The sequence below is a fragment of the Columba livia genome, chromosome 7 (assembly GCF_036013475.1).
Source record: "Columba livia isolate bColLiv1 breed racing homer chromosome 7, bColLiv1.pat.W.v2, whole genome shotgun sequence".
Taxonomy (NCBI): Eukaryota; Metazoa; Chordata; class Aves; order Columbiformes; family Columbidae; genus Columba; species Columba livia.
Genome location: NC_088608.1, coordinates 21,621,693 through 21,645,894, shown reverse-complemented (window position 1 = coordinate 21,645,894; position 24,202 = coordinate 21,621,693). Strand labels below are relative to the sequence as shown.

At 38.1% G+C, this 24,202-nt stretch overlaps 1 protein-coding gene across 8 annotated transcripts in view; it reads left to right on the top strand.

Moving 5' to 3' along the window:
• Positions 1-24,202, top strand: part of METTL8 (methyltransferase 8, tRNA N3-cytidine) — a 51,769-nt gene that overhangs the window by 160 nt on the left and 27,407 nt on the right. For 3 of the 8 annotated variants that reach the window (XR_010473676.1, XM_065068748.1, XM_065068745.1), the window contains exons 1-10: positions 223-363; positions 619-721; positions 6,416-6,571; positions 11,599-11,690; positions 15,464-15,855; positions 16,802-16,851; positions 19,228-19,291; positions 19,624-19,763; positions 22,875-22,981; positions 23,078-23,143. Coding sequence is in view for 7 of the 8 variants with exons in the window: in XM_065068748.1 (XP_064924820.1) it covers positions 717-721; positions 6,416-6,571; positions 11,599-11,690; positions 15,464-15,855; positions 16,802-16,851; positions 19,228-19,291; positions 19,624-19,763; positions 22,875-22,981; positions 23,078-23,143 (1,072 nt within the window). In the remaining variant the exon portion in view is untranslated. Of the gene's footprint in view, positions 1-54; positions 200-222; positions 364-618; positions 722-6,415; positions 6,572-11,598; positions 11,691-15,463; positions 15,856-16,801; positions 16,852-19,227; positions 19,292-19,623; positions 19,764-22,874; positions 22,982-23,077; positions 23,144-23,553; positions 23,765-24,202 lie in introns of those variants that run through there. The other 5 variants (XM_065068747.1, XM_065068744.1, XM_065068749.1 and 2 more) reach the window with 4 other exon arrangements.

The window sequence follows — 24,202 nt, the reverse complement described above, 5'->3', positions numbered from 1 at the left end:
AGGCGCGCCCAGACTACAGCTCCCGCCATGCCCCGCGGTAGCCCGCCCGCTCCCTCAGGCGCCGTGGCCGCGTGGGTGCCCGCAGGCAGCGGGCAGGAACGGGGTAGCTCCCCCGCTACGGGGGCCGCTGCTGCGGCGTTGCCGCTGGCGAAGCGTCGCACGGAGGACCGCGAGGCAGGAGAAGGGTCGCTGCGCAGAGGTCGGTGAGAGCCGCCGGCAGTGGCGGCCCGCCGGGACCTGTGCCTGTGGCCGGGCTCCGCTGCGCTGCTGGACTCTGCGCTGAGGGGACCAAAGTGCGCGTGCGCTTCCGCGTGTGTGGAGGATCAATGGCAGCGTTTTACGCGTTGTCTTGTTTCAATAAAGGCAAGATAGTTTCGGTAGCGCCAGTTCCGTTAAGAAAACGCGGGAACTTTTCTCCCGCGATTCGATCTCGTTCCTCTGGCGCGTGAATCCCCCGCGCTGGGCGGCGGGACCAGCGCCCCCTGCTGGATAGCGGGGGCTCCCCGCGTGTTGTGGCGGGTACCCGGACGGTGGGCGGGCTTGTGATGAGTCAGTTTGAAACTCTAGGGTCAACAGCAACTTCTTGAGATGGATAACGCTTCGTTTTTATATTTTTAGAGCTATGTCCCAAAAGTTGTCACCATCAACAGCAGCCACTTGCCTGCTGAGCAACTGAAGTCTGCGGATGAACTTGTTTCCTTGCCAGAGTTGCCCAAATGGGGTAATGTGAAAGTTGCTTATCTTTTAAGTGTTTCTGGGTCTGTTCTTCAGGATGTCTGAGTGGAAACTTTAATCTTTGCTGATACTGTAACACAAGGCAGATTCCTGTGGTTTTCTGGTGCTTTGCAGTTATTTGGATGAAGGGAGCTAAACACACGGACATGACATGGTGGTTGCAGTTGTTCCTCTGAGGAGTGGGTTAGGATGGTGGGTCTGCAACATCACCAGAGCTCCCGAGCTGATAGGGTGGGCTGCAGCCGAGCAAAGTCCATCTGGACATCCAGGGTCTTGCAGGGATGTAAATGAACGAGGTTCTTCAAAGTAAATTATCAATAGTAGTAAAATTCATGTTGCTCTATCTCTGTTCTCAGCATCTTTAAATAACGGGAAAACGTGGTTTGTGTTGAGAAAATTAATCTTTTGATTGTCAGGCAATACAGTTGCATGTTCAGTATTTTGTAGAAGATAGGGTTAAAAATTAATTTAAGTGATTGAAAGATGTATTCGGAGACTCAGACGTATGTTCACTGTTCATATATGTGTATACAGAAAGTCAGCCCAGTTGGTTGTGGGTTTGTTTTTGTTTCTTTCCCCCTCCCTACGGAAGCATCGGCCAGCAGAGGGTGCACAGGTTAACTTGGAAGCCTCATTTCTGAGCTATGTTTACCATTACCCGTATCCTACACTCATTGGTATGTAGGAAGACATCTTGTCTGTAAAGTTAAGCAATGGTACGCTTATTTGCAGGATAGTAGCCTAAAGAATTATATGTGAATTTGCCTCTTTACATTATGCAATGCTTAAGGAATTTGTACTGAGTGACCTGCTATCTTCTTAATTTCTATTATTCAAATTATTTTAGTCAGTAATATTTATAATGACACTGTTCCTGCATGTGCCTTTAGGTGTTAGAAACATGGAACAGCAGAACAATTAACACTGAAAATGTTGCTATAAATAGATTCAGTACAAAAGTAGAAATTCCATTCCAAAAACAGTTCCAGGATATAAATATACAGTTTTAGCTTCAGTTGAAATGAAAGTATTCTTCACAAGTTGAAATATCTTGAATTCAGCTAAAATATATTCTTGAAGTTTATTTTTAAAGGCAAAATAGTCTTTGATAGTGAAGTCAGAACATATCTACTATAAATTGAAATAATGCAATTTCAACAAAACACTTGTCCTAATAAAACCAGAACCTTTCAACATTTCAAAGAATGATAAAAATGTTTTAATATGTTGAAGTGTCAACAGAATCGCTACATTTATTTGAAATACTGTGATTTTCTTGAATCAGCATTTTTAATGAGATTCTGTCGGAATGTTTTATCCCTTGCCTTTATAAGTGAAAAAAAGAAATAGGAGCTCAGGTTTAGTTTAGGATAGAACAAATTAATGTTAGCCACCTGTAGCAGCTGAACTCCACACATACAATTAATTCAGATAAAATGCTTTTGTAGGTTATTTCATGTTCACATTAATTGATTAAATATTTAGTAAATAAAATACATCTGTATGTCTAAGGTACTTGTTTCTTTCTTCCTTATTGGCCATTCATGACTCTTTGATCTCGCAGTTGCCATTATTTAATCTTCAGTTGCATTTTTCCAAATGTCTTCAGCAGCTTAAAAACGTATTAACTAGTGGGGTTGATTCCCTCAGTCCTGCAGAGGGAGCTTTCTTTGTCTTCACTGTCTTCCAAGATCCATAGAATCATACGCCAACAAGTGTGGCAGTTCATAGTCTCTAATGAAGAGTGTTCTACCTTTTTTATAGGAATGGTATGATTTCTTCATAAAAATAAAATAATAAAAATACAGTTATAAAACCTGTTTTATAAGATATTGCAAAAGTGGTTTATACGGCAGAATAATTCCAACAGGAGGATCAAGATGGAGAATAGTGGCTGAGAAACAATTCTCAATTAATACAAAATTAATGAATTAAATGCTTTTTTTTTTAAACTCTCAAGGACTTTTAGTTCTCTGCTTGTTCATAATAGCTGTTTGTCTGTTTTCTTACTCATAGTAGTGTTTTATATAGTACCTACATACATTATTTTATCCCAGATAACATACCTTCAAGTTCTGTTGCTGATCTCCTGGATATATGGCAATTCAAGTAAATGGTTTTAGTAAAGGAGCAGTTTTCTCTCTCTCTCTCCCTCAACCATTGTATAAACTGTTTCCTCTTCCTCTTTGCAAGACTTTTTAACAGGCCACATGGCACGTGGTGTAAGAACAGCCTCCTCTTACTCAACATTTCTGTACATGTGGTTAAAATCATAGCTGCTGGTGTTTGGTTGGTTTTATCTGCTGTTCCTTTTTGACCAATGTTAACTCTGTTGTCTCTACAGGAGGCAGAATAAATCAAAATAATTATTTGTTTTGTTGTTCTTTTCTGCTTGGTAGTCAGTGCTCTGCAGCAGTTTTGCTGCAGTTGCTTTGTGCTGGCTGGGAGGTCGGCATCACTGCTGGGGACGTTGCAGGAGAAGGAAAAACAGCTGAGAGGTTTAGATCTGCTGAGTTTGGAAAGTTGTGAAATATCCTGTTTCAAATGTGCACAATTTTTTTTAAAGTATATCATCGAAAGACGAATCATGAAGGCCCAGGAGGGCTCCCTCTTGGTAGAACAGAAGAGCATTAAGCATTCACTTAATGAATGAGTCTTGTTGACAGCAAAATCCCCTCCTCCCTGCCCTTGATTTGAAATATTAAGAAATATTAATATGTGTGTATTTTAAAAATAACAACTGGTAATTCATAGTTATATGTTCTGTGTTACCATTATCTTGAAGAATTTTTCACTTTGTGTGCATGATTGCCACTTCCATCTGTTTTGTGTGAGGTATTCTGAGTTTGGGTAGTGCTGATGGTGATAAAACAGATCAGCTACGCTTTACAGCAGAGCATTGTCAAATGTGTAGATAAGCTTCTAGGTGCCAAGCAGAAGTAATTGTATGAAGTTAATTGTTTCTGAGGTGTTTTTGTTTCTAAAAATGTACATGAGCTACACATACTCTTCCTTTTTAATAACAGAGACTCTACAAGTAGGCTTAGTGGTTGGAGATGGAAGGAGTTGTTAGCTTTGCAGATGGAGACCAGTCAACTGTCAAAAGGTTTTCATCCAATAAGTTAATTGAACTAGGTTCTCAGACAAAAATGACAGGTTATTTCTGGTTGTGTGGTGTGGTGTGTTTGGTTGTTTTTTTTTTTTTCTCTGACATAATTTTCAGAACTAATACTTCTCAAGGATTTAATTAATCAGTGAAGTGGTTTGTGCGTGTTTTGGTGTGTAATCCACTATTTTAAAAACCAAGCTTAGAAAAATTCTTTTCTCCTATGTCTCTAGTTTGTTCTCTGTGAATGTGGATGGCTTGCTTCTGAAAATGTAATTTAGGCTTCCAAGTCATTTAGATGCCTTTTGAACTTTTAGTTGCCAGATTGCCCATTAATCTCGTGACCTATGGATCACAGTAACTATCAAGGATATACGTGTGTGTCTCCAAGGAGTTCCTTCACATTTAACACTGGATGCAACAGTAAATTTCACTCCACCACCTACCCCACTCTCCTTGCCTTTTCTTGATGCTTCAGAATTTATCAGCTAAACTTGTGCCTTTATCACTCAGAGGCAAAAAGAGCTACATCTCTGGATTTTACTGATGCAAGATCATCTTAGTCATCTGACTGTAATTCCCATCTGTGCATCTTTTCATGTTCTCCCTGAGATATGTAGAGAGCCAAGAAAAATTACACGACTAGCCTGGCAGCTGAATCACTGTATTTTATGTTGAATATCAATGCTGGCACAGGAAATGCAAGATACTGTCTCAGTCTCAGGTCTTTTTGAATGATTGAAGGAGGAAGAAGATTTTGTTTGCAATGTAATAGTGGAATCTTTATACAGGCGTTTCTGTGACTTAATAATTTTAGATCAGATTGTAGTTTGGGGCTTTGGGGGATTTTCTATTTGTTTTTGTTTTCAAGAACATTGCCTTTATGTAAATTATACATTTTTGCAGAAATTGTTAGGGTGTGTTAATTTTCGTGTCTCATGATTATTTTGTCACAATATTCCTTATACGTTAATGATTATGCATTATGTTATGGAAAATGCATACAGGTTTTCAAAAACAACATATGAACTGTAGTAATTACAGTATGAACTGGAGTGTTCTAGTCACTGAGCCACATAAAAAAAAAAAAAAAAAAGAAGGAACTATAATAAACTCGTTAACATTAGAAGAGGTTTTAATTTTTTTAATAGGAATAAGTGTTACATTTTTACTGTATAGTGGTGCCCTATATCCTGGTCACATTGCAGTTCTAGCAGCCAGAATTTATCAGCATTTTTATTTGGCGTTGACAACCAAAAGCCAAACCCTATTTTATTTAATCTTTGACAAATAAAAATACATTTTTGTATTTTTCCTCCCTTTTTTTCCTGGACGCTTAAAATGAATAAACAATGCCCTTTTAAAAGCATGACTTATTCAAAAGTACACCTGAAATGAGAAATTGTTCCTTGAATGGAAGTGATTCCTTTACCAGCCTTTGTACTGATGTGTACAAATTAATCTTTTTTTTTTTTTATATTCACAGTACAAGACTTGTGATCAAATTGTGCTGTTTTCCTCAAGATAAAGATCTTCATTTTGTAACCAATTTGTACAGAATGTTTTCTAATAATGTCAGTATTTAAACTGTGCCTGTTCTTTTCTAACTACGTTGTATTTTCAGTACATGAAAATTTTATGTGTGGTTTGTACAGAAGAAGCACTCAAAAAAAAAAAGACAGGAAAAAATAGGACTAAGAATAATTTTTGAAGTCATATGCAGAGCACTTGAAGGAAGAAAGCACAAAGGCACATCAGAGTAAAAGTAGTAGGAGGGGTATTTAGTTTTACTCATATCCTAGAAAGCCTACATTAACAAGAATATGCCAGAAGAACCCCAAAATGCAACAAGACAAAATGCTGGTACTAGCTACACACACTTATCCTTCATTATTTATACCATATGAAGAGATTTCAAGTAAAGTAAAATATAAATATATGAGAGAATTATACATGTCATAGAAAAATCTCAAGAACTATAATTTGCATGAATAGAAGTTTAACATTTAAACCCATGCATTTCAAAGAGCATTAAAGAGAGACCAGGAGGATACTTGGCAGAAATTTTGGAAGGTTTTCTGGTGCACAGTGTTTAAACTTTAAAAAATAATTTAAATCTTTCATTTCCCATCTAAAACTGTAAACCCAGAGTCATGGTTCTAGAATGAAACTTTTTGAAGACAGTTACCTAGTGAGTGGATTGAAAAATGTCAATCTCAATGACAGTGTGTATCCAGTGGAACAAGCGGTTTCTTTACTGATCATTTCTTCAAGGTACGATGTCAAACTCGGTTCATTGTTTTACTGTGCATTCCCCACCCCCCCCCCGCTTTGAAATTATACCAAATAATTTATTTTTCAACTGTTTTCATTCTAGTAGCCTATTTTGGGATTATTTGGGCTTTCAGTTTACTGCAGTGATGTTGCTATTTTCTAAAAATCATTTAAATTGTTATTATAGTAAAAGATTATTACTAAAGTTGATACTGGTGCTTGATTATTTGACCAGTTTCTCATGTAAGTAACATAATTAAGTTACAGCAAAACTGTAATTTGAGATAATTGTGTTTTCAGGTCTCTGAACAAAATGAATTTCATTACAAGGCTTTCTGCTTTATTTCTGAGGAAAAGCAAGATACAACAGAGGCACCAAAGCAGTAGACGACCAGCTGTTCCACTTGGATCTCGGATTTTAACCGATCCTTCTAAGGTTTTTGAGCATAACATGTGGTGAGATGTTTCTTCAAGGCTGATTTTCATATATTTTTGTACATTTTTTTACTATGGTGAATAATGGGGTGTGTGTTTGTGTCTATGTAACAATAGACTGTGAGAACAGAGGTTAAAAGGTAGTGCTGGAGACAACCCAAGATTGTCACCAGTAACCAGACAGCCGCTGAGAATGTAGTTAGTTATGGAACGAAAGGCAAAATATTGTTGCAGATAAGTAATGAATTAGGAGACAGAAAGTGTAAAGCATAAGTATTCCATGTTATAGTGGCAGAAAGTTACCAGTTAGGTACAGTATCACTGCATACTGGATTACTGCTGTATTCTAAAATTGACACAATTTCAAAATGAACATGTAAACTACTTGTCTTCTTCTAAAGGGGGTACTGAAGATATAACAGGTAGTTCAGCAGAGATTTCTATAGAGTGCACAATTGTCAAAAAAGTAAATTGAATCTTAAGTAATATAATACAATACCAAAGAAAACGTGAACATGTAAATGTTAAAAAAATAAGAATTGTCCTGATTTGCAGCAGTACAGCTCCATCTGTAAAAGGTATTTTGTGATTAATGGAGGCTCAGAAAAGAGTGAGAATGTTAGTAAACACAATGGGAAAACTGAGACTGAAAAGGCCAGGATTTTTGACTGTGGAACGGAGATGAATATAAAACAGTAAGTGATACAGGAAGTGTAAGAAGGATAGAAGAATGTCTCAATCTTTCTAGAAAGTACAGGAATATCTGCCTAAGATACTTGGAAGACTGGGAATTTTTATTCCTATAGTTTGTAACTTAAGAACAAGAAATATTTGATGAAAAGAGGAATGGGGAACTTAGAAGCTATAGAAGAAATTATTTTCTACATAATTTTAAAATATATCTTTGAATTCTGCTGCACACCATTTTTGAAAGCACAGATTTAGCAAAATTAGAAGTGACTGGATGTGGCTAATGATAACCAATGGGTAACACAACATGGGAGTAACAGATGACAAGTTTCAGGTCTTAAGCTGATGTCATACCTCAGGGGTGTCCCCTGCTGGCAACTTTCAGAGAAGTTGTTGGATAAGCATCTGTTCTCAAATGAAGTTTCCAACTTCCTGTTTTTTTAAAAAAATATTATTTTTAGTAGTCCATTTTACTTTTTAGTCTAAATTATTTCAAAAGTTTCTCTAATAAAATTCTGATTAATAAAAAGGTCTTAAGAAAGAATATAACATGGAAAATTGTCTTCTGGTTAATAAACTAATATCTTCATTACTCTTTTTTAGTCTATAAATTTGGGGTTAACTCATGAGATAAGACATGCAAATAGATGTGTCACCTGTTACTGTTTTCTAAACTGGGTGTCTCCAAGCCATGGTCCCCAACACATACCACCTTAAGGGCAAATCTGGAATTATCTATACTTCCGTATGTTTCTTGGTCAAGGAAGTCAGAAGCTGGCTGCTTATTTTGTTAGAGGAGTGTGAAGTTTACGCTTCATAAATCTATATGTAGTGTAGTTCTAAAGCATCTTCGAGACTCGGGACCTCCTACTGGGTGGAAAAACCTTTTACTGGTGTGAACGCTCATTCAGATGTAGGTTATGTAGTCCATATAGGAAAAGATATTAAGAAAAAGGCCACCTTTTTCCAATAGTGTTGTACCTTGATGAAACTCAGTTTTGTTTAATTTTGAAATTTACTTCCAAATCATTGATCATGTGTAGCTTCAGTTTTTCTTGCTAGCATTTGCTGACAGCCTAATACAGCATTATCAAACTATGATGCAGATGGTTGGGATGGATTGTGAAGGTGGGATTGAAAGGAACAGGGTTGTTCAGAAAGTGGATCTGCAGATGAATCCACGTGGCTCACAAGGGAAACCAGGTGAAGCTGAGTTGGAGCAGAAGCTGCGTGGAAGTTGCATAAGTCTTGATAAATGAAGAACCTAGCTATGAAGTGGGGAGAGGTCCTTGGGTCTGAAGCTGGCTGAGTCAGCAGGGTTCTCACTAGGGATAGGCAAAGGGGATCAGCATGAGTGGGGGTTGAGCTAAATAGATCATGTAGGGTGAGCATTAGAGATACCTCTTCCCCAGCATTGATGTATGAGGATTTATATCCTTTTGTTTTCTGCTTATTATCTTTGGTACTTCATAAAGTGGCATCCTTCTTTTTGCCTGTGTGTGAATTGGCAGGGAGCCAAGAGCTGCTGCCGTTGCTGCTGGGATTACTGAGCAAATTAAATTCGGGAACTAGTGCTTTAGATATTTGCTGTAGTGCTTTTCTGTCATTTTGAGAAGACAGTAGTGAATGATGCTAAACATTGGCGGAAAAAAAGTCTGCTTCTATTCAGGTTAGTAATTGGGATAGTTTTCACATATTAGTTTTCAGAAATAATTAAGACCTATGTTAGCAAGCAAGTTAATGGGAAAGGGTTGAGTAAGCTGAACTGAAAGTAGCATTGCTCGATCTCATGTCAGGCCTACTCATGTTAAAATGGGTAGCTTGCTTTGCTGCTGTCCTTGTTCAGCTTAAAACGCTTCTGTGTTTAAGCACTTCTGTGCTTAGAATTCTTCTGTATCCTGTGTTCCTGCCAGCTTGCATTGCTGAAGGAGCTGCCTCATTTGAAACAACTGGACTATGTAAATAGTTTGCAGAAGAACTGTGCCTTGTCCCCTCTGCTGCAGATTTTGATCAAGAAGTGCTGCTGCAGTCCTGCTGTTTGGGCTCCATATAGAAATTTCTAGGAAAGAGCCAAGAGATCTTTCTTCAGCTTTATGAATTTCCAAGAAGGGACAAATGGAAAAAAAAAGTTGTTGATGAAGATGGAGGACTTCAGGCACCTGTAGTTTTGTGTGCAGAGCCCTTAAGGGCTCTGATAGACACACAGTGATGGATTAAAATTGATCAGCTAAAGTTTATACCACAGCAAGTGATACAGTCAGCCCTTCTGACAGATATTGCCATCTGAATAGTCCTCGGTTTCAGCTTGTTAGAATAGGCAAGGTCAAAACCTTCCAATATAGGTTGGGAAATTACATATTAGAGAGCAGTGTAGGGGAAAGGGACCTGGGGGTCCTGGTGGACAACAGGATGACCATGAGCCAGCACTGTGCCCTTGTGGCCAGGAAGGCCAATGGCATTCTGGGGTGTATTACAAGGGGGGTGGTTAGCAGATCGAGAGAGGTCCTCCTTCCCCTCTACTCCACCCTGGTCAGACCACATCTGGAATATTGTGTCCAGTTCTGGGCCCCTCAGTTCAAGAAGGACAGGGAACTGCTGGAGAGGGTCCAGCGTAGGGCAACAAAGATGATTAAGGGAGTGGAGCATCTCCCTAATGAATAAAGGCTGAGGGAGCTGGGGCTCTTTAGTTTGGAGAAGAGGAGACTGAGGGGTGACCTTATTAATGCTTATGAATATATAAAGGGTGAATGCCATGAGGATGGAGTCAGGCTCTTCTCGGTGGCAAACAATGATAGGACAAGGGGTAATGGGTTCAGACTGGAACACAAGAGGTTCCACTTAAATTTGAGAAGAAACTTCTTCTCAGTGAGGGTGACAGAGCACTGGAACAGGCTGCCCAGGGAGGTTGTGGAGTCTCCTTCTCTGCAGTCATTCAAAACCCACCTGGACATGTTCCTGTGCGACCTCACCTAGGCGTTCCTGCTCCAGCAGGGCGATAGACTAGATGATCTCTTGAGGTCCCTTCCAATCCCAACCATACTGTGATACTGTGAAAACCGGCCGTAGTGGTGAGGGAAGCAAGTCTTTCCAAGAAAATTACTGCCTATGAATGGTTTGGTCAGTCTGTTCTTTTCTACTGCAGCACATCTGTCAGAGCCTGGACACTGCACAGGAACATACAGGAAGGGGAGAGACAACTTGCTGGGTACAATAATGAGAAATATTTCAGTAGGCATGTGGAAATCATGTCTGAGGCAAGCAGACAAATACATACCAATTAGTCTCCCACAATTAACGAAAGAGGAACAAGAAAGGTCTAAGAATTGAATTAGCTACATATCACCAAGCATGCAACAGGAAGATGCTCGTTAGCTTTTAGAGGCAATCAAGTCTCTTCAAGTTGCCACCTTATTCCTTTTCCCATAGTAACCAATGGAATTCTAGTCATAGGCCTTCATTTAATTGATTTCAGTACAATTAGGATGCAACATAGTACTTAAATTATATTACCTAATTTAATCTGATTTCTGAAACTGTTTGGACTGGACGATTTGTAGGGACAGCTGATTAGCTTTTAAAAGCTGCCAGCAGCATGTTTTTGGGTACTCCCCATTGTGCCCTGATCCAAACACCAAATCTGCAGGAAAGGCAGTTTAGTCATCAGAGTAAGATCTTGGCTTGTTTCTGTGACCATTTAATGGATTAATATAACATTGAGTGAACCACTTTACACAAATGTAGATAGCACAGAGTCTGGAACCATTGCAGCATTAGTTGTCTTTTCTTAGGAGTGTCTCATTCTTTCTTATAAATGTTTCCTGTCTCTATTCCCCAAATAAGTAAAATCCCCTTCATCAGTTCGAGCCTTTCTATTTGAATAGGTGGATTATGCTCCCTGTTTCAGGAACAGCTGATTCATTTGCTGAATGACTTGTGTTCCTCATCGTAAACATTAGTCATGTGAGAAGTTTCTTGCATCAGGGTGTTTGTTGATAGGTCTATTATTATATCCAGCTAAACAAAATTTTAATGGAATACTCAAAATACATTCCTATAAATGCACTTAATTTACAAGATTAATCTTATTATTAAGAAAAAAATACATCCTACTCCAGCTTCTTCGCAGTTGGAAGATTTTTCTTAATCGTTTCACTTGAGTTTCACCTAACTAGTAATTAGTTTTTCTCTATCATACACTGAAACTTGTTTTTTAACTGTGGGTCTCCTTGTGGTCATTTGCTTGCATTCAAAAAGAAAAAGTGTTTGAGACAGTGTAGCTAATTTGTGACTGTTTTCCCTTGGGAAAAAGATTATGGAAAATCCTATTTAAAGGCTGATTCTTTAACTGCCTTTTGCAGGGACCACATGCAATGGTCACAAGAAGAAGAGGAGGCTGCCAGGGAAAAAGTGGTAGAGAACTCAGTTGTGAAAGTCCAATGGGAAGACCAAGGTAACGAATTTGTAATAGCTTAAAAATCCCAATTTTAGTGCTATTTATTAAAGCATTTAAGGATGGTTTAAAATCCAGTAAGACTCTCTATTTCTACATTGTCTTGCTTAACTTTGTTGATGTGATTTTTTTTTTTTTTTTAATTTCATTTTTTTCCTCAAAAGATTGTCTGAAAGTGTGTTTTTCTAGCAATTCAGTTATTTATTTTAGCAATTTTATGTTTGGGGTGGACAATAGGCTCTATATAAAACAAGTTCATCAGTATGGGGCAGTTGCAAGTTCTGGCTCCTTTTGCATTTCTGCAGAATATAACTTCTACTATACAGGACTGTTACTTCATCAAAGGGAATGAATTTGGAGCCAGCAAGGGTGCTGGGGATGAAAGTTCCCATGTACAGTATTCAAATGCTTTTTAACGATTTATGGATTGTTTAGGGAGCTGGTGTTTGTACATCGCACCATGTTTCAGCTCAGTGCTGTGAAAGTTGCACCGGTCCCAGCTGGTCCCAGCTTGCTGCCTGGGCCAGCCTCAGCTGGGAGAGCTTCAGGAAGCAGCGTGTTCGTGTTGTGTGGAATGTGTTCCAATACATCGTGCAGAGTCTGCTCTGTAAGTGGTTAAGGAACTTCACACGTGTCTTCAGAGGGGAAGCAATGTATTCTGGATTTCTGAAGAACGATAGCTCTAGGTTCAAACTGGTAAACTAAACCCTAGACTAAACTCCAGGATAGTTATGTATGCTAAAGCTGGAGTATCAACCTGATAGTAACATAGAAGACTGGATTCTTAATTTGTTTTTTTATTGGAAAGATATTCTGAAAACAATTACTTGGGTGTCCCAGGCCTCAGTTTCCTTAGTGTGTCTTGAACCTGTCAAATTAGATAGTGTCATTATGATCCTGTGCTCAGTTTCATTAATGAAACACGGGCATGCGTTGGAGTTTAGTTGAATAGTAATGCAGTTTGAAAGGCTGACTTTAGCCATTGCTTTCCTTTAGTTCTGAAATCTGGAAAATTTGGTGGAAATTTAAGTACAAGGGTTCTGAGCAGACTTGTAGAAAAGTAGTGACTATAACAAGGGCTTATAATGATTTAAGAACTTTGGGAGTAGGTGGTCTCTTTTTTTCTTTTCAATATTGAAGCTGAGGGCAATCTATGAGTGTACAACTTACGCTGTTGAAATCCGGTATATATGATCTCAATCCACTCTACACTTACATTATAAAACAAGTCTGTACAGTTACTCTGCATGTCTGGGTCTTATCCTTTAATAATACAATTGGATATATTAAATGTGAAATTTAAAAAATTATGCAGATTTCTAGGACAAGGCATTCTGCCACCTCCTTGCCATTTCCCATTGTCTGTCTGTGCCTCTAATGATAATTCTCAGCCTTGTTTCTCTCTGAAAAGCTGTAGTGATTTAGGAAATAATATGTTAAGATTTAGATGAGAGTAGTACTTACTCTGTGCATATATATTAAAATAATATTAAAATATCAAATTAAAAATATTAATATATTAAACTAAAATAATATTAAATATATTAAAATAATATTAAAATAATTAATGGGGCAGTGCAAGTAGGGACAAAATAAAAAGGCAAATAAATAGGTACATTAAATAAATACAAATAAATTAATACATTAAATACAAATAAAAAGGTACATTATATGATGTACACTTAACGAGAAACAGTTCTGTAAATGCTTTGGGAACAAGGGGAAAAAAACAAAACAAGAAAAATATTTGGTTTGGTGCTTAGGAGGGATGAGGAAGGGAAAACCATCAACAAAAGAGACATTGAAAAAGCTGTAATTCTTATCTTTTTATCAGCCTTCCTTTGAAAGGGTTAGCTGCAGTCCAGTGGCTGGCACAATTGGTGCTAGTGAGGAGGAAGAAAGATCTTGTTCTTGTGCTGAGAAAGAACAGGTTACAAAGTACATCCATACAGAACATGGATGACTGGGAAAGCAGAAAACAAAAAACCAACTCTTCTCTTTTCCCACCTCCCTTTTTAAAAAAAAAGAGTCAGAGAATTAGTTTCAGTTCCTGGAAGAATACTGAAAGAGAAAATCCAGAGCTTGCAGACACTGGGTTTGGAAGAACAAAGGAGATGAATACTGTCCAACAAATATTTTTCAAGAATAAATCATGTAAAATCAAGCTAATTTCCTTCTTGGAGAAGGTTACAAGCCCTGGGGATAGGGAAAAAAACAGCAGATGTCCTGAAATTTATCCTTAGTCAGGCTTTTGATTTGCTTTACTTGACATTTTCATAAGCAAGTTAGGCAAGCGAGAGCTAATGAAACTGCTTTTGGGTGAATGAATGCCTAGAGAGATCCTTTCAGAATGGAAGGCTGTGCTGGGCAGAGAAACGTTTTGTTCAGTGTCCAGTTCTGCTTGGTATTTTCATTAGTGGCCTCAGGAAATGGGAGGCTTGAAGATTATAGTAAGTGAAGAACATAGTACGTGAAGAGATGTTTCAATTATGAAGGACAGGATTAGGATTCAGTAAGATCTAGACAAATGGTAGGAAAAAAAAATCTGAAAGATATAAATTTGCTAAAAATAAATGTAGAATAATTTGCTTAGGAATAATTCCTGGAAAAAAATACTAGGTTCTGGAAGAATTGGCTAGGTAGTCATTTTGCAGAAGGTCTGAGGGTTCTGGTGAATCACTAGCCGAATCAGCAGTGTCATGCTGTTGTAAAATGGCAAGCTGGGAGTTATAAACAGGATTGCAGCCTGTGAGCCTTGTGAAATATTCCTTTTGCTCTGTGTTGATAATGCCTTTACCAGAGTACAGCACCAAAGAGTAGTAAATCAATCAGAGAGAATCTAGAGAAGACAAATTAAAATGATAAGAAGTCTAAAAATCATTACTTCAGGTTAGGTAGTGGAAAAGGTTTCAACCTGTACAGATGGTGGAGGACTATAAACTGTTACTGAACAAAACAGTCAAATCTATAAGAAAACTAGTATTTTAAGAACAAGTTGGACCAATTTCTGTGGAAAGGCATACGAATTCCCTGACTAGGTGAAATCCCTTCTAGTCCTGTTTTTTTGACAAGCTAACATTCAGTTAGAATGTTTTGTGAATTAAAAGTTAACACAAAGGTCTATTGTAAGACTCTCTGAAGTGTTTTGAAAGTAAGAAAGTCAATATGTTTCTACTCAGTCTATTGTTACTTTCTGTCTGAACTGTATTGTTAAATGGTTGAGAGTGAATTACTGTCTATTGGCTATGCAGTAGCATTTATCACTCCAGTTCACAGAACTGGATTTCCAATACATGGGTTTTTTTGAAAGATGACTAGCTACCAGTGAATTTGAAATTGCTCATAGACTTTCTTAAATAATGAAATTAATTTTGATTTAGTATTTCTTAAATAGGAAAACCATGGAGAACACTTAAACTATAACAGCACCGCATCTTTCCAGTTGAGACATGAAAGCTGGTCTAAGAAACTTATGACTGCATCTTTTAGTGATGCTGTTCTATTAGGTCACTACGTTAAAAAAAAAAAAGACAATGCAGAAAGCCTGTCTGCCCCATCCTAAGTGATATAAAATCTAATTAAACCCTCATGGGAGTTATTTTGAGCACAGGTTCAGGTCAGACCCCAAATCCATATGTTTTTATTTAAATGTGTACAATGTGGGAAACCGTGGATTTTTAAACTGTAAATTTGGGGTCCAAATTCCATGTTGCTTTACAGTATTTTGTAGCTAAGCTCATCTTCACCAAGTTCTTGTTTTGTCTTAATTTCAGATAAATATGAGAGAGAAGCCAGTAAATATTGGAATGAATTTTACAAGACACATAAAAATAACTTTTTCAAGGATCGCAATTGGCTGTTTCTGGAGTTCCCAGAAATTCTTCCAAAAAAAAGGAGAGAAGAGTTGAAAACAGAAGAAAGATCTTCAGAACACACACAAATAAATAGTACCAATGGTTTTTTACACAAAAATGAAATGTCAGAGGAAGGAGAAGAGAATTGGAAGAAAAATTGTGGAGGTGGTTCTACTTCTGTACGGGGATATGCATATAATAAAAACCAAGCAAAATCTCTTGCTGACAATCCTCAGGGTAAAAACTGTGGAGAAGAACTTGGCAGCCTAGAATCCTTCCCTGGTAGTGACGCCACTTACAGAATATTAGAGGTAATGCACTGCGAATGTTCTACCCATCATATATAATTCCAGTTAATTACTCAAAAGCCCGATAAAGAGTAAGTATCAAGAAAGTAAACTTTTAGAATTTAATGTTCCGCATTCATTTATGGCAGAAACTCTCAGAGAAACATAGGATCTGGGCTTTGTTTTATTTTTAAAGTTTCTGCCAAATCAAAATATAGGGTTAGACTGTCAGGTTCCGTTTTCACTGAAAGTTGCGAGTACGCGGCTGAAGAAAACATGCAGGCCGACTCAATGTGAGTGATAAAGCATGATTCAACTTTATTGCCCGAGATAGCGTGCATTTATACCAAATACCATAATTATGCATACTTGTCTCTAGCTAATAGGCTAAGCACTAAAAGGTTGCATTTACTTACTCCACCTACTTGGGTTTAGCTAGCTATGCGCATCCCGCATTCTTCTGTCTCTTATCTCTTCAAGGATATCCTGACCCTGCCTTAGTTAGTACTTTTCTGTTCCCCCCTTTCCCACGGCCTAACAGACAAGCTAACTAAGGCCTACTTATGTCAACTAAAATGGGCTCTGCTCGTACAGTTGCTTGGTGGACTCATGTCCATGCTCCTTGAGCCAATCCCTGACAGAAAGTTAGGTTTCTAATACCCTGAGGAGAGTTCTGTCTTAAAGTGCAAGGACTTGACATGTTCTTGCCAAATGGTGAAATTGCCCAAGAATATTGCATTTACCTATGCAGTCTGTGAGGTGGATTCTCTCTTAACTCTAGAAAGACATTGAGGAGAAATATGATTATAGAAGTGATTTGAGAATTATGGTATGAGCTGTTTATAGCTTTTCTGTCCAACATACATTCAAGTCTAATGGGACTCACCTACCAACTAATTTAAGACAAAAATAGAAAATGATGTTTTATTTGCTCATTTATTTTAACTTTTGGTTTCTCTTCTGATTTTAGGTTGGGTGTGGTGCTGGAAACAGTGTCTTTCCTATTTTAAAAGTTCTATGGTATGTAGTGCTGGATTTGGGTTGGGTGTTGGGTGAACTGTTTTACAGCCCTGAAATTCTGATTGCTTGCAGACTACAGATAATGTTGGTAGCATCAGTGTAAGATACTCCTCGTACTGGTCAACCCTCGTCTTGGTTGGACCATATTTGCTGATGAGGTTTGTCTTCAGGTGCATTCAGACTGTCTTCTTGTAGCTAATCTCAGGCAGGCGAAATATTCCCTTGTCTTATATGTCACCGTAAAGATACCAGGTATCTCTCCAAAAGGCCAAAATTGAAGACAGTGGGTAATGGCATGTGATCTACTAGTAAGAAGTTGTATTATTTCTGAATTTGGCTGCTACGGTTTGTCAGGTTGCTTTAGGTTTTAGTGTCAAGGAAGGCACTTAATTCCCTGAAACATCTTAATCCACTTAGCCTCTGGTTTTAGCAAAAGCTGTAACGACAGCATGTCCTCCCTTCTGTGTAGTCAGGAAGGTTTTATTGGAAAGACTGTGTATGTATTGGGGGTTTAAATAGATTTCTCCTTATTCGTGCCTCCAAGAGCTCGAGTACAGCACAGTTTTTTATTCTACCAATGAATTCTGTTTGCTAGCATCACCACTATCCGAAAATACTCCATTTTGCGCATGTGGAAACAGAGCAGGAGGACCTGAGTGGTGCACTAGGGTCATTAATGAAACCTGTTAGTGTTACCAATGCATCTTCACCACAAAACAACTGCTTTGCTTTAGACAGCATGTAATGGAAGGGGCGCGCTGTTTTGTATGAAAAGTAACACTATATAGGGAAAAGATACCATGTGGCAGTATTAGAAAAGATGAGACCAACTTTTGTGTTTTCCTCATAGAAGTCATTAGTCATAGGTTGGTGTTTCTGATAATTAAGAATCCACTCATTAGGTATTTTTCCTGGAGATCTCTATTCTTATGTAAATCCTCCAGTCAGTCACATTGGTTGGTACATTAAACAGCTCATACGTTTGTCTTTTACATGACCTGATGGAAACATCTTTTATCTCTTAGCAGCCCTGACTTTCTAGCACAGTTGCTTTTACTCTGAATTTAATAATTTAAAAATTGCCTTTTGTATGCATATGAAAAGAAGCCTGTGTCTAGTATGAGTGTACCCAGGCTAACATAACTTTTAAACCGCTTCCTCCTGCCCCACTTAAAATTTAAGTTACTGCTATTTGATACAATGCATCATGAAATCACCATCCGGATCAAGCTGTGCCTTTGTTTTAAGTTGACTTTTTACATAGCTTCCATTCTGCTTTAATAAAATCGAAATATCATCCTAACAAGTCAATTAGGCAATCAGCTTTACCTTTCCCAAGGGACCAGCTGGATCCAAAGCCTGGCTGCTTGTCCTCATCCATGATAAATATCTAAACTCACCAGCTCTCATGGCGGGCACAGAGCTGGTAAAAGTTTTGCTCAGCAGCAAGGATGGGATATATTTTGGTCCACAAGGGTTCTTCTGTTGAGCCCTCAGAAAGGGGTCACTAACTCAGCTGTGTATACTATGAAATCTTATAGACACTGCCAGAGATTATTGATTCCCTTTCTAAAGAAACCATCTGTCCAAAATGTATATTCAAATATTTTTCAAGACAGATTAATTGATAATGAGTTGGCCATGAGGTTGTCCCTCAGTAAGTTTGGAGGGGCTTGCTGAGTTTCTCTTAAATGAATTTTTTGGACGTGAAAAAAATTACTCCCTAGAGTTACTGGCACCTGATGAATGGTATGAGGAAATTTGGAGCTGGCTTAGTCTAGGATGGGAAAGGAAGGGAAAACAGGGCTACAGGAAATTCTTATTCATCTTGGCTTACAAAACAAAGGGGATAATGGAGGGAAACAACCAATACTGCTTAATCTAATCAAAAGCAGAGCAAGGTACACACGGCGACCCAAACCTCTGTAGAACTGTAGGTAACTTTTGCAACACCCCACCCCTGCCCAAATCATATTGCTAATTAGGCTGCATACATGGGCTAATGGTGGAGACATAATGCGGTGCTTCTGTAAGAAAATGTCACCTATTAATCTGCATTTATGTAATATGACACCAGGACATTGCCGTCAATCCTGACAGCCCTCTGTGACCTTCTTTCTTTTCCTTTTCACTTCCTCCCTGGTAAGGCTATAATTCTCCTTTTTATACCAACTGCCTGTTGCTATTATGAATTTGTCTGCCCTGTTGGTTCATTACAGCCTATGTGGCTTTCCATGTGCTAGACATCAATAAGGCACACTTGATCTAACCTGTGGAGAACCCCAAAGGGCCCTCTGTAGTTCCTCCAACACTGATGTAGACTTTCATCTTTTACAATAATAACTTTTTTAACTGATGTTGGTTTTGTTTTCCTAGCAATACACCTGGAACCTTTCTCTACTGTTGTGATTTTGCTTCAGGAGCAGTGGAGCTGGTAAAGGTAATTCATATGCTTGCTTTAGGGTACCTTGTAAGTCTGTAATTCAGGAGGCTGCCAGGAAGCCGTCTTCATGAAAAAGAATGTGATGGCTTTGACAACTTTTAACTGAAGTTTTCAGTATTCCAAAGAACAAAGTCTTACTCTATGCAGAGAGGAATGAATACCATCAGTGAGCTTGCTTCTCAGCTTGAGTAAGATACCAGACAGAATAGGCTTTTATATGAGATGTTTTACAATGCTGAATAATTGAAGGAAAAAAGTTTCTTGAGTCACAGTAAACGTATTAACTACTACTGTTCTCTCTGTGCCTCTTTTCATCTTTTCCCTGACAGTCACATTCGTCCTACAATTCAGCCTGGTGTTCTGCCTTTGTTCATGATGTGTGTGATGATGCTTTACCCTATCCTTTTCCAGATGAGATCCTGGATGTCATTCTCCTTGTCTTTGTGCTCTCTACTATTCATCCTGACAGGTAAATGAAGACTAAAGGGCAAAGCAAATGGGTTAAATCTCTGTTATCACTGCAGGTTTTCAAGAAAAGCAAGAGAAGATGATGAATCTTTAATTTATTATTTAGAAAGCTACAATATACAGAAAATAAGGTATTTTAAATGCTCTTTCTCATTTTCAGGCTTCAAAGGAAAAGCTGGTCAGGCTAACTCATTAATGAGCCTCCTGTCTCCATCAAAATACAAGGGATATATTGTAACTAAATATAACTGTTTTAAAAGTGACAGTGATTCAAGAAAATTATTAATTAAAAAAATAGACCACTAATCTTCTAGAAGGAAATTATTTTTAGTCATCAAAACCAAACATTCAAGATTTAACATCTTACGAAATGTCGATGAAGACTTGGGTTGCTAATGTAGCCACATGCAAAGGCTTACATGCGGGCCTTTTGAACCAAATGCATTCAGAATTTTGTAACTTGTTTGGATTAAGAAAACTTGATCTAATTTTCATGCACAGTGTTATGTTGAGTGCTGTTAGCCTTGTTACTAATGCCTCTCAATGCCTAATGAACCAAGCTGTTAAGGCTGGCTGATTGTGAAAATGCCCTTTTTTGATAGGAAAAATGCAAAAGAGGGCATGTAAGTTAAACTGCTTGACTCTTCCTTTAACTAGATCATATGAAGGGAAATACATGCTCTATATGTGGTAATACATTTATTACTTTAAGGATGTCGTTAAGATGGTCTTGGCAAACAGAATGGTATTTGCCAAAGTCTTGAGAACTGTTTCCCTGCCTCCCTGCCTGGGTTATTAATGATTAGCTTTACAGAAAGATCTTTCCCATATAGGATATTACTCCTTCCTGTTTGTTCAGAGATGAGCACGTGAGTCATGTGAAGCCTGGGTCCAGATTTCAAAAACAATTCAAGCAGTAGATTTCAGATCTCTGTAACTGTGATGATGCTGCCAGGAAGAAATTGGACAATAGAGATGCAGTCATTCAATGGCTTTGCCTGTAGGAGCACTAATCAGATGTTCTGTCAGAATTTCTGTGGATCTTTTCATATTAGTCGCTTGAGAATGTGTGTTTGGTTTGTTTTTTTTTTCTCCCCATTTCAGCATCAAAACGCTGACGTGGGTGTTTGTGTGTGTGTATACACACATCAAGATTTCTGCGTAATTATCTGTGTTATAAGACCCACTATCTAAAGATTTGTTAGTCATTACTGTTATCTCATAGAATTAAAATGACTGCATAAAGACATATGTAATCCAGATACATCTTGCTCAGTATACCTTTTCTTTTTCTGGAAACTTTGAAAGTGGAAATGAAAACCAGGAGAATGATGATTGCAGAACTTAAGTACTTTGGAGACCTGGAAAATATGCAGGAGAGAGACACACTTGTATTCAGCACAGTTGTTACTTACTGATTTCTCTTCAGGCTATTGTGTTTAGTTTTTAGCAATTGCTACTCTTTTACTGCATTTTTAACACACTTCAATTCTGCGAGAAGTCCCCTCTAAAATGTGGTTGCAGAATTTGCAAGGTATTAAACTTTCTTCAACATATATAATTTAGTGTGCTCTAGTCATACAGGGTGAGATTTCTCAAAGCACTTTCACTTTTTGTGCATGTACTTTTTTGTATGTGCACAAAGCTTATGTTTACGTAGACAAAGTCTGTGATTCTGTGCACAGCTGCCTGTCTTGAACAGTGTCTTATTCTTAGGTGGTGCTGCCTTTTTTGTCTGTTGCAGCACACTTGGTTGCTCGTGTTGAGCATGAGCAAAGAGGACAACTTTTAAAGCACTTGGCTTCCTCTACAGTTATTCCATGCTTAAAAAGTGTATGCTGCTTTATGCTGCTTTTTGGTTTTGTTTGTTGGTTTTCTTTTTTTTTTTGAGATATGATAATATTCCCTGCTGAACTACCTCCTAATTCTGTCTCTTAAAAATCAAGGTTAAATGCCTGCACTGCTGCCAAATAAGGACCAAACTGAATTAGTGCTTGAGTTCTGACATTCTTGGGATAAGGCCACCTGAGAGATGGGGATGTTGTAAGGGTGTTCTCTTGGTACACAGTAAAGGTGTGATGATTTTGTGTAGTTAAGTATGATTTACCCTTCTTTAGCTCATTTCAGGTACATTAACTTGCCTTACCATTCATTTAGCATTCACCGGCTCCACATCTTCTACATGGTCCATCTGCTTCCCTGTGCAAGGAAGGGTAGAATTAGGCAAATGGACATGTGGGTGCTGACAGCCTTTTGTTGTCTTTCATGAATGTGGAAAACCTGAGTCCTTCCGTTTATTCTGGAAGAGTGAGGCAAACTCAAGCCATTTGTAACGTATTTTGCAGAGTAATGCAAATGTATTTATAAGAAGCTCCAAGGTAAGATTAAAAAGTGAGAATGAAGCTGCTCTGATCTAATGAAGAAGAAAGAGTATTGTATATGGTACTTAGGCCTGTCATACATACAGCAGGCTGGTGTAATCTCAGTAAAGAAGAGCTGATGTTAAATATTACCAAGATTCATATGCTTGTCAGCATTTTGGACAATGCAGACTTTCCTCCTCTATCTAGCAGTATCTCCAGGCGGAGTTGTGCCAGATTCCTGTCCTGAGATACTACTCAGATTCTTCTTTCCATTCTCAGACATGAGGTGTGCAGATACTGATTTTGTGTGTATGATCAACACCCCCATAAAGAAATCGGAGAAGTTTTTGTCTGTCTTCCAGGCCCTTGATTTTGCTGTGTACTACAAGAAGGCTCTGTCTAGCTCACGGATGCATGTAGCTATCTGTTAATTCATTGTCTGTCATATATCTGACCCATAAGAGCGATGTACTCAAAAACTGTGTTTTAATCCATTCCTGAGATTCTGTTGAAGTGAAGGAAGAGGGCTCCTGTTCTCTTTCCAGTTTGCAGTCTCTTACAGTTCCTTTTCATTTTTTGATTTAGAGACTTTTTTGCAAAAAGTTCTTCCTGTTCACTAGTGCCTGGCCTTTTTGTAGTAAATATGGACATACTTCACTGTCGTTTCAGAAGTCTATGTGTATTCCAAATATCTATTGAAACAACAGTTATGTTTGCAAATTTCAGCAGTATCCCATCTATTTTCTCAGGATGCAAGCAGTTGTAAATAGGTTGGCCAAACTACTGAAACCTGGAGGAATGTTGTTATTTCGAGACTACGGAAGATATGATACAGCTCAACTTCGCTTTAAAAAAGGTAATTCCCGAATGCTTTCGTAGTTCACTGTTCATTTTAACTCTTTTTGAAAAAACAAGTGACACACCCTTTTTCATTACTGCTCTAATTTCTTAGGTCATTGCTTGTCAGAAAATTTTTATGTACGAGGAGATGGAACCAGAGTATATTTCTTTACCAAAGGTATGAAATGGTACAGTTTTATAGTAAGAGTTGAGTGTCTCTCAAAATTATTTGGTTTATAAAAGTTCATCTTAGAACATCAATTTAAACAAAGTTTTAATAGCTGCTTTTTTTTTTAATTGTCTGCTTTTCCAAAGCCCAAAGCTAACTGTTGTGAGAAAATAATGCCCTTTATGTGTACACTTGTTGCACCTGAGGTCCTGCAAGATTCTTTGCAGACATCACTGGAATTTATCTTTGTTTAAGCATCTTGTGTCTAATAGTATGCTCAGTTCTTTTATTTGAAGATGTACTTGATTTCTTTCTTAAAAATGAGATAAACGTGCTTGGAAGGACAGTTGGTATCAGTGCCCTAATATTTTGTTTTGCTGTGTTGGTGAATCTGAACTGTGAGGCTGCTTTTCCTGCAGGGGCTACACTTCAGTTTCTGATTATGGATAGTATTGCTCTTTGCCTGCTCACTTGGTGTTGTCGGCACTCAGCTTAGACTGGCATATTATAGCCCAGCTACTGGAAATTGTGAAAGTGAGCAAGCATCACAATACTTTTTTTTTGTTTTACCCCTCAGCAACTTAGACTGTAAGCAACAGCGATGGATCGTGATTTATCCCAGCCTGAGTGATTTTAGAAATGAGAAGGGGGATCTGGGACATTTATGGGAAATCGCTTGAATTCAAAGAGCCTTCTCAGTTTTTAAATGTTTTGTTGTTTTGTGCTTACTCATGGCAAAGAAACTTAAAGTTTTTCAGTGGTTACTGACAAGAAGTAGATAATGATGCGTTCACGAATGTGCGGATTGTCATTTGGCAGGTGAAATAGCTTTATCTTGATAATATGCGAACAGTGACCAAATGGTATGCATTTGTTTTCCTCAAGTCTGGCATACTGAGCACTCTGAAGAAAGGAGATCTATGAATTCCATGAGTAATAACCAATGTGGTTTGGGCCTCAACGTAATATTTTTTACTGTAATATAAATCGAGAGCTGTGAAAATGAATTTTGAAGAAAAGAATTCTTCCAGGCTTGTCCTTGGTCTTTCAAATCCCAAAACAGATTTA